General features: G+C 38.5%; 1 protein-coding gene across 1 annotated transcript; it reads left to right on the top strand.

Moving 5' to 3' along the window:
* Positions 1 to 2,193: 2,193 nt before the first annotated feature.
* LOC134668363 (sucrose-6-phosphate hydrolase-like) lies at positions 2,194 to 3,735 on the top strand. Its single transcript, XM_063525843.1, has one exon. It carries the CDS (start codon positions 2,287 to 2,289, stop codon positions 3,733 to 3,735), a length of 1,449 nt encoding a protein of 482 aa, XP_063381913.1. The 5' UTR covers positions 2,194 to 2,286.
* The last annotated feature ends 7,234 nt before the right edge of the window (positions 3,736 to 10,969 follow it).

Below are 10,969 nucleotides of genomic sequence, written 5' to 3'. Positions count from 1 at the left end.
TGGAATAATTTATTTACAAAAGTCACGATATTTATACACAATTTGAGAAATGAAAGAAAGAGACGTATTTACAAAAGAGTGAGATGGAGAATAGTCGGTGCGCGGGCGCGGGCGCAAGCGAGAGGGCGCGCGCGTGCCACTGCGCAGGCGCGGCGCGTGCCGCGCTGTAATAAAACTGAGTTCGCCGGCGGCGCGTGTCCTTTCGCTCGCCGGCCGCCGTGGAGTTAACATCGTGTCGTCGCATCGCCGTGCCTCGCTCCGCTGCTACGTGCTCGCTGGTTGGAAGACACGACGAGATCGACGAGGATGCTGCAGGCTCCGGATATTACACTGTCCTTCTCAGGACAATATAAAAGTGCTCTTTTCTGAGCACGCAACTGCCCTTATCAGGGCAACGTAAAATGCTCTTCTCAGAGCAACATAAAACTGCCCTTGTCAGGGCACGTCATGTTTCTCTGTTTAATCGCAGAGTGTCAGTTGATCGCAAACTGTTCTTTTCAGAACAATTCCGTGTTTCTGCCAAAACACATGATGTCAGTCGAGTGTTCCCACACATTCACTACAATTTTTTTCGCATCTTTGGTAATTTTTTTTGGCATTTTTGTAATAAAACCGTTTATATTTGAATATATTCGTAGATATTTTCCGTTTGTTTACATCGGTGACATTCGATGACATCCAACGTTCGTTATCAAAGAGTACCTACTTGTTGCCAGTAAAAGAAATTAGTAGGTAGCATTGAAAATCCGCAAAATGGCGAGTGTCAAATAAACTGTTGTCGGGCTTTACCTACATCCTTAAAAATTTGATCTAATCACAACAGTCATAGTACGCTCCAAAATTAGGCTTGGCACCGACTTCAAACAGTCATATCATATCAGTTTGTAACGCATACATATATATGTACTTAAAAATATAAGATCATTTTTAAGTACATATATATGCCGACCTTTTTGAAGTCGGTTTCTTTTTTTGTAAAAAAGTTTTACACGGTGTTTTTCTCTTTTCTCTTTGATATTTGACAAATATTGATGGTTGTACCTATGGGTTGTACCTAACAAATACAAACCTTCCTAAAGGCCCCTGCACACAATGGGCCAGCGCCGGCCACTCCAAGGGACGCACGCAGCCATGTGGTAGAATGAGATAGCAATATCACTTGCTCCCTCTAATGCATAAATGCGTCCCCCAGACTGGTCCACGCTGGCCCATTGTATACCGGGGCCTTTATATGGCCAAACGGCCTACAAACTTAGAAAACTCAGTAATGTAAGTACTTAACTTAGTCATTTGAGGAGAAAAGTCTAGAGTATATTAAATTTTATAATAGTTTATTGTTTTTCATTTACACAAAAATAAAACCGGCCAAGTGCGAGTCGGACTCCCGTTTCAAGGGTTCCGTACATTGCACAATTTATAACATTTTTTTTATGTTAATATACCTACGTGAGTGGAATAATAGGGGTCGGATCAAAAGCTAAGTAAGTAATTAAGTCACACTCACGCTTGACTGCATGCACATTTCTAATAGGTTTTCCTGTTATATATAGGTGATGAACTTTCTGTCGGAGATAAAGGGAGGGAAATGGTCTTTTATTTTGAATAACTTCTAAACCGTGTATCCTAAAATTATAGAAAATATATATTTTAGATGCCCATAATGAACTCATTCATTTAATATGTAACACGATATATTTAGGAAAATTTTATTTTTTTTCATTAACCCCCAAATGTGACCCCAAAGTTTAAAATTCATTTCATTACGTTACATATTGTCCGTTTTTGGGCCACATACATATATTATGTGTACCAAATTTCAACTTAATTGGTCCAGTAGTTTCGGAGAAAATAGACTGTGACAGATGGACAGACAGACAGACAGACGCGTCGTGCGCGCACGAGTGATCCTATAAGGGTTCCATTTTTTGCTTTTGAAGTACGGAGCCTTAAAAATCAACGCAGTATTTTTTAAATTGACGAATGAGATAAAATTTAGCACGCAATGAAAAAGATAAATGTCGTTTAAGTAGGTAGCTAGGTAGGTTGAATACACGTGTAGCGACTTTAGTAGAACAGCTGTGTAAACTCGCAGGTTGCGTCGCGAAACGCGATCAATCGGGTATAAAAGTTGCAGCGCGATAAAATTCGGCCACACAGAAGTTTCAAACGAGAGCCAAGATGGTGGATTTACTCAAGGTAATTCTACTCCTATTCGTGTCTTATACTCATGGGCAGGTGCAAGATAGGTATTACCCCCGTTACCACTTGGCACCGCCGTTTGGCTGGATGAACGATCCCAACGGATTCTGCGTCTTCAACAACGAGATCCATCTGTTCTATCAGCACAATCCGCACAGCGGCGTCGATTGCGGCGTTGCGCAGTGGGGACATGCGAAAAGTAAAGACTTCTTCCATTGGGAACATCAACCGATCGCTATGCGCACTGATAAGCCGTACGACACATGCGGCGTGTTTTCTGGAAGCGCTCTAGTCGAAGATAACACCATATACGTGTTCTACACTGGAAATGTAAAATACCCAGGAAAGACACCCGATCACCAGAACCGTCAAGCCCTAGCCTGGAGTACGGACGGCGTCACCTTTACTAAATATGCGAACAACCCCATCATCACTGGTTATATAGACACGCCGGATATACGAGACCCTAAAGTTTGGGAACACCAAGGTACATATTACATGGTATTGGGTAGCTCTCTGAATGATTATTATAATCCGACTAGTAAAAACATTGGCAGCATCGTTCTTTACTCTTCAAACGATAAGTTTTCATGGAACTACGTTTCTGTTCTGGCGCAATCGAACGGCACTTTCGGATTCATGTGGGAATGCCCCGACCTCTTTGAACTAGATGGCAAATACGTGCTTCTGTTTTCGCCTCAAGGTGTTGAGCCTTCGGGGGACAGATATCAAAACTTATTCCAAACGGGTTACCTAATTGGCGACTTTGACTATTCCACTCTTAAGTTTACTCCGACGTCGGAGTTTGTGGAGCTCGACCACGGACACGACTTTTATGCTACTCAGACCACTTTAGATAATTTTGGACGCCGTATCGTGGTAGGTTGGTTTGATATGTGGGACCGAAATTACCCTGAAGCCAATGATGGTTTCACTGGTATTATGACTATACCTAGAGAGCTCAGACTATTAAACGGCAAGCTTGTACAGATACCCATAGCAGAAGTTTCTAGCATCAGGGGAAGACAAGTTTCGACGATAAATGGATATTATGTTCTGAGTGACAAAGCCGGAGAAGTCAATGTTCTTGCCGATGGTTATCGAAACTTTCAACTGTGCATTGAATCGGAAAATGTCAAAGTGACGATATCTTACGATGCAGCGAACGGCAAGGTGACGCTGGACCGCGGAGGCTCCGACAGTATTCGTCGCACGGATTGGAGACCTGCAGGGCGCGGGCAGCTGAAATGGAGAATCTTTGTGGACGCGAGCTCTATTGAGCTGTTCTGCGGAGAGGGCGAGGTGACTTTCTCGAGCCGATTCTTCCCTGAGGGTGCCGTGGTCATTTATCAACGTGGAGCAGCGGTAGTGACCGTAAACGAGATACTACGCACTATGCCTCGACCGTTAGAAACAGTAACTTCCGATGCTAGTGCAGAAAGTAAGTCATTACTTCACGAGTACCGAGATATCTTGCCACAAGACTCGGGACTAGTGAAGACTGAAGTTTCCGCAGGTGTATCGACGTTTATTTAATACAGTCATCATGCATAATCATACTATTTATATTCAAAATAGATTCTTACAGAACTTTTTTTGAAAGTCAAAAATTGTAGAGAATGAATAAAATTATTTATATAATAAACAAGTATATTAAAATTAAACTTAAATGCCACTTCTGATTGTAGATAAGGTATCCAACCATACGTTTTTGTGAGTTAAATCGGCTACTACTCTATTAAAGTATCTTTAATTACAGCTTTGAACTTGTTTCCTGACATATTCACAATATGGTCGAGTATCTTATTGTAGCAACGTGTACAGAGCCCCAAAAATGATTTTCGTACTTTGCTCAGCCTAGTTCTTATATCTAACAAATAAACAAACTATTCCTATTTAGGATATAACTGGATCTGGCATGAGGGGTGGGGGGAAATGACCGAACGGGATACGATCTTATGTAACTTTCAGTAGGAGTAGCAGCGAAAGCGCTATTATTGTTTGTCCTTGTCACAGTCTCACATATTTTTTGTTCCCCACCGTAAATTTAGTATGGATTATGGTATTCTTTTTACCTGTGCGAGTTGACGATAATAATGCTTTAAAAATAATTCTAGCCTAATAGTCAGTAGTGACAACAGTGAGCCTGGAAGGGCCTACGGAGCGGGAAGTCCCGCCCGGGTTCGAGTCCTGGAAAGGGCCTTTATATTATCCCTCGTATATGAAAAATATTTGTTCTTGAATTATGAATGCACAACACAAAGCCTTAACCCTTTAACCGCCAGAGTCTGATATATAAGACATTACATATCCAGCTCATTTCGCCACAGTCTGATAAATAAGACAAAAATCTGATTTGGTTTTTACAGCACATTTATAACTCCCGTAACTATGCCAACCTTACTCTGCGTGGTAACTACTATTACTGTCGGTGGCGACACGAGCACGCTCGATCAAAAATGGCTGGCGGTTAAAAGGTAGGTACCTAGGTAAAGCTTATACTGTGGGGATCGATCGATCTACGAAAGCCAAATTTACTTTTCTTGTAGGTATGTAGTCGTTCCTAATCAAAACACAATCAGGCAAATTTCGATTCTCATACAAAAATATAAGAAGTTTCCGAAATTTTCCCATGTGGTCATTTTGCAACTCTGGAAACTTCGACAGCATAACATAAGTTCTTGTCTCAATAGAGGTGGGTAAGTACGTGACGTGACCAAAGTCTGAACAGATGTTTCTACATTTTTCTACAGTTACAATTAAGCAAACTGCAAAACAAGGGATAATTTATTGTGTCAATATGAATATCGAATATTATAATATAAAACAAAAAAAAATTTAATTACTGTTAAATAAAGTTTACATAAGTACTATTCAAAGTTTTCCCCATTGTGTTGCATTTCACAGGATATTTAATCAGCCTTTAAAACACGTACTGAATTCATGATTTACGTCTGATCACTGATACCAATACTACACCACATATGTCGTATCACAGGTGCAGGACCTAATACTTACCAACTCACTGCCAAGTACATATAAATATTGAACCAGCGTAGCAACAGGGTGGGCAAAATGTAATGGTCCTGTCCTGTATGCCCGTCAGATACGATTTTCACAATCGTGTTACTCTGAGTGTATACTGCAGACCTTGTATTATAAGTAGAAAAAGGGAGTGTGGGAGATTCAAATTTACCACCTTAATCCACGGACATAGCTGGCTTGCCAGAATATAGGTACTTAAAATTGGTCAAGCAGATCTTGTCAGTAGATAAAGGCGGCAATATAAAAACGCAATTTTACTTTTAGTCCCAACCAGGCGCGAATCCAGGATTTCATACAGTGAAGGGATGGGACAGTTTTCTATCAGCCTAGCTTCGCATAGGGCTCGATATTTAAGGGTCTCAGCGAGGTTGTTTTCATGTAATTAAGGCAGAAGATCAACTTTGCCGTAAGGCAGAAGGCCTCGCATAAGACTAACGCCGAACCGCAAAAGAGTGGGTTGAAATCGAACCTATGCATGTAATCACGACTCTTCTACTGCTAGGTACCGATTGTTTCCCCTAAGAATTACGCGCCATTATTTTTGCAGCAATTTTTGGGAGCAGTGGTGGCCGAGTGGATATGACGTCTGACTTTCAATCCGGAGGTCGTGGGTTCAAATCCTAGCTGGCTCGTACCAATGAGTTTTTCGGAACTTATGTACGAAATATCATTTGATATTTACCACTAGCTTTTCGGTGAAGGAAAACATCGTGAGGAAACCTGCATACATCTGCGAAGAAATTCATAGGTGTATGTGAAATCCCCAATCCGCATTGGGCTAGCGTGGGGACTATAGCTAAGGGTGTTTGCCGACAGGTGGGATTCACCCATGCTTAAAAGATGGATCGGCCTTCATTTGACATTCGTAAATTATAATTGGTAATTTTTTAATTTTAATTGATGACATTTTTTTATTATAATTACTATTTAACCTTTTTTAATTTAATTTTTATTGAATTCTTTTTATTGTCGATCGATTTTTTAACTTCTATTGTTATTATTTTAATGCTTTTAATTTAATTTATTTCTGTAATTCGCAATTCAATTATTTTATTTTATTTTTACATGTATTTTGTTGACTGTTTTAATGAATTTATGCTCATCCGGTTGTGTGTGTGTTTTGTGACTCTGTATTTTATTAACAATAGTCTTAAGTCTTGCTTTGTACAGATACTAACACTTTTATGGGCTTTGCCTGAAATAAATGATTTTATTATTATTGTATGTCTTTCCCATCACGGAACAATGGTGTTATTATTATTATTATTATTATAGCCCAAACCCTCTCGCGCATGAGAGGAGGCATGTGCTCAGCAGTGGGACGTATATAGGCTGAAATGATGATGATGATGTTGATGATTTTTGCAAATTAGCTTTTGGACAGCTAAAAAACATCGTGTGGTAAAAACGATGTGTCTGTCCCTAATTTTAAAATTTGTTCACCTTTTTCAACCTGGCATTTTGGTGCCCCCCCTGAACGTGGTGCCCTAAGCACGTGCTTGTTTTGCTTATTGGTTACAAAGTCTTTATTAATTCAACCATTAAAGTCGACGAGTACAAGAAACTTTATGCTAGCTCTCAATTTAACATTTTTTTTAAACATTATTTTTAATTTGACCTTACAATTACTCGTAAGTAGGTAAGACCGTTAAATATTTAAAATTATCACCAATTACTCTAAGAATCTAATTATTACCAATTCGCACGAAGTGCTTTGCTTCTACTTTCCTTATGCGCACTGCCAAGGAATGGAATTCCTTGCCGGCGTCTATATTTCCGTGTTCTTATAACCCGGCAACCTTCAAATCAAGAGTGAACAGGCACCTTCTGGGCGAGCTCGCTCCATCGTAGGCCACGTCTACGCCTCGGCTAGTCTGTGGCCATGAGTAAGCCCATTCATAATAAAAAAAAAAAACTACTACTCTAAGTAATCCGGCATTGTTAACAATGTATTTTTTATGTGAAACGTGAGTGAAATCTCTTTAGAAAATCCGTAGGGATCGGATCAAAAACTGTAATTAAGTCCGACTCACGCTTGACTGTACATTTCTAAGTAATAGGTTTTCCTGTCATCTATAGGTATAGACCTATTTTATGTATTTTTTTCAAAATTTTAGACCTAGTAGTTTCAGAGATAAGGGGGGAATGGTCATTTTTTGCCTATTTTCTTGAATAACTTCTAAACTGTTTATTCTAAAATTATAAAAAATATATATTTGAGATTCTTACAATAAGGTCTTTCATTTGATATGTAACAAGATATAGTTTGAAAAATTTAATTTTTTCATTTATCCCCCAAAAGTGGCCCCCATGTTTAAAATTTGTTTACGTTACATGTCCGTATTTGGGTCACAAACTTACATATGTGTACCAAATTTCAACTTGATTGGTCCAGTAGTTCCGGAGAAAATCGGCTGTGACAGACGGACAGACAGACAGACGCAAGAGTAATCCTATAAGGGTTCCGTTTTTTCCTTTTGAGGTACGGAACCCTAAAAAGCGAGGATAGAGAAATGATACTAGTTGCTGCGCCGTCAAAGAGAACAGAAAACGTAGGGGCCTTGTGTGTGCTCTTTTAGGGATGGGAAAAGTCGATTTTAATCATGTTATATATCGATAAACGCTACACAGCGGAACTAAATAGCTATTAATTGAAGCTTCAATATCTTCGTTAAAAGCCCCCTCCAGACTATGCGTGTGAATCGCGGCGTGACGTCGCGGAGCGAACATATCGCGAAGTTGACGTAAGACTCCACACTCGCACATTTCACGGCGATTTCGCAGTTTGATTTGCGGCAATATGGCGGAAAAGCATCAGCTGATCGAGTTTAACTGTTAGTTATCTATGGCATCATACGTGATTTAGCTGTTTTTCCATTTTGTTTTATTGTAAAACCGTAAAATATAGCTGCTTAATATAATATAATCATAATATAATTCATAATTATCTTGCCACAGAGGAGCCAAAATATTGTGTAATGTGGAGTCTTGCAAGTTCGCGCTTCGCGTCTCCTTTGACGCGGGTCGAAATACCGACAAAAAACGGAGAACAAGGCGCGAAGGCGTGAACAATCTGCGAAATCGACGCCACACTTGCGTTCGCGGCTTCGCCCGTGACTCACGCGCACAGTCTGGAGGGGGCTAAACATATACATAATTGAAATGCTAATGAATAATAAATAATTAGAATATAATAAAATAATTCCATTATTGCGGAACACATATTTTAGTAGGTATTTATGTATTTTAATTAAATATCCGAACCTTCCTTTGGTTCCCTGCTGGGGCGTGACGATAAAATTGTGATCTGATAACCACAATAAAGAATAAAAACGTTTTTGTTCGTTTTAGGTATCGTTAAACCTTTGAAGTAAAATTAAAATTGCAAGAAATGTCCATAGTTTATCGATATGACTTTATCGACATGGCTACAGCAAAGTGGTGTTAAAAGCCTGACAACAGTTTATTTAACCCTGAGATAGTGTTGCAAACAGCTTACGTATGGCAATAATGCTCGGAGTAATTAACAATGGAGCCGCCATTAACAGGCGTTCCCCTCTGTCGAAAATAGGCGGCCAATGGTCAACCATATGTATGGACTGACGTTTATCTGACATGACGTACCTATACATTTGATGTTCCCCTCCCGCGCAAAAAACGGCAGACTATTTTGTACCGAAAATTTTAGACATGGCATCTCCATTGGTTATATCCTCCAAGCAATAATGTGTGTACGTCATGTATAGTCGGGGTAATGGGCATTGGCTTCATGTTGATACTCGTATAATGTCAAAACATTGCTTACAGAGAATTCGGTTCTTTCAATTTACCTATTCGTTAAAATCTGATTCTAAATATTCAATATTTATATATTCTTCGTTTTCTGACTCTGACAAAGTCTCATTTTCATCAGATGTAGTGTCGCTTTCAGGACCACCAACCTCGATTATAAAACGTTCAGTCTCCAATTCGATTATACAGGGCGTCCCACGGCTATGCCACATGGAGGGAAAATACCCTAAATATTGTAGATGGAACATTTTACTGAAAGAAGACATTATTTTAATTTAAAAAACAATTTAAGCTGCATACATAGATTTTTAAATAATTACATGGTTGAACCGGGAATCGAACCCGCCACACGAGAAAAAAAATCATCTGTAGCTTTATCATACCGATCGAAAGTCTTGATCATAAGGATTATTTTTTGCTAAAGAACATAGTGTCAGAAACAAAAGGAAGACCATGAATTTTAACATTTGATGTGAAATTTAGCGAAATAATCAAAAGAGTGCGGCTTTGTATTCAACAGAATGAGACTACATTTTGAGCATTTGATAAATTAAATTGATTAATTTTGAATTAAAAATGTTAAAATTCATGGGCTTCCTTTTATTTCCGACACTATGTTATTTAGCAAAAAATAATCCTAATGATCAAGCCTTTCGATCGGTATGATAAAGCTACAGGGTGATTTTTTTTCTCGTGCGGCGGGTTCGATTCCCGGTTCAACCATGTAATTATTTAAAAATCTATGAATGCAGTTTAAATTGTTTTTTAAATTAAAATAATGTCTTCTTTCAGTAAAATGTTCCATCTACAATATTTAGGGTACTTTCCCTCCATGTGGCATAGCCGTGGGACGCCCTGTATAGGACCTTTATTCCTATAATCGTCTTCAATTTTTTTAACATGGTCACAGCAATTGCTCCAATTTTTTTGAGTTACTTCCTATACGATAATAATTTATTAAAAATTTAAATCATTAATGATATAGCCTGAATTCAAAACAATTAACATAACTTAACTAAATTCTAAACAATAAAGTAAGTTTCATGAATTTTATGCCTTATGGCCTTATGGCACATTTATCGAAGTATTCGAAGTCGTTTAATTTGAATTCTCTTTTTGTGTGGGGCTTTGTTTTGTACAGGAGGCAAGACCGTCTCATTATTTTTAGAAATATTTTTACCATCGATCTACATAAACCTTAAATGAAATATTAAAGTTTAAACCAAACAACTCACCGGTTCAATACCACCGCACTATAAAATGTCAATACCGGTCATGTCAACAAACAAGGCCCCTGCCTTTATTGTTCTATTTGATGGCGCAGCAACTAGTATCATTTCTCTCTCCTCGCTCTTTTAAAATGCCATTTGTCAAAAAAGGACAACTGTACTGTTGACAAAATGGACTTCAAATCCAAGTGGCCCCTTTTTAGGCGACCCAGGTTGTGCATGTTTGCGTAAAAACGTATATGTGTGCTCTTTTAGGGATGTGAAAAGTCGATTTTAATCATGTTATATATCGATAAACGCTACACAGCGGAACGAAATAGCGATTAATTGAAGCTTCAATATCTTCGTTAAACATAAACATAATTGAAATGCTAATGGATAATGAATATATTATAATGTAATAAAATAATTCAATTATTGCGGACCACCTATTTTAATAGGTATTTATGTATTTTAATTAAATATCTAAACTGGAAAGGAAACCAAGGGAACTTGGTTCTCTCCTGGGGCGTGACTACAAAATTGTGATCTGATAACCACAATAAAGAAAAAAAGCGTTTTTGTTCATTTTAGGTATAGTTAAACCTTTGAAGTAAAATTAAAATTGCAAGAAATGTCGGTAGTTTATCGATATGACTTTATCGACATGGCTACAGCAAAGTGGGTCGCTTTGTTAATCGTACACTAAACAAAAAGTGGTCCCA

The sequence above is a fragment of the Cydia fagiglandana genome, chromosome 10 (assembly GCF_963556715.1).
Source record: "Cydia fagiglandana chromosome 10, ilCydFagi1.1, whole genome shotgun sequence".
NCBI lineage: Eukaryota > Metazoa > Arthropoda > Insecta > Lepidoptera > Tortricidae > Cydia > Cydia fagiglandana.
This window is presented reverse-complemented; position numbering and strand designations above follow the sequence as displayed.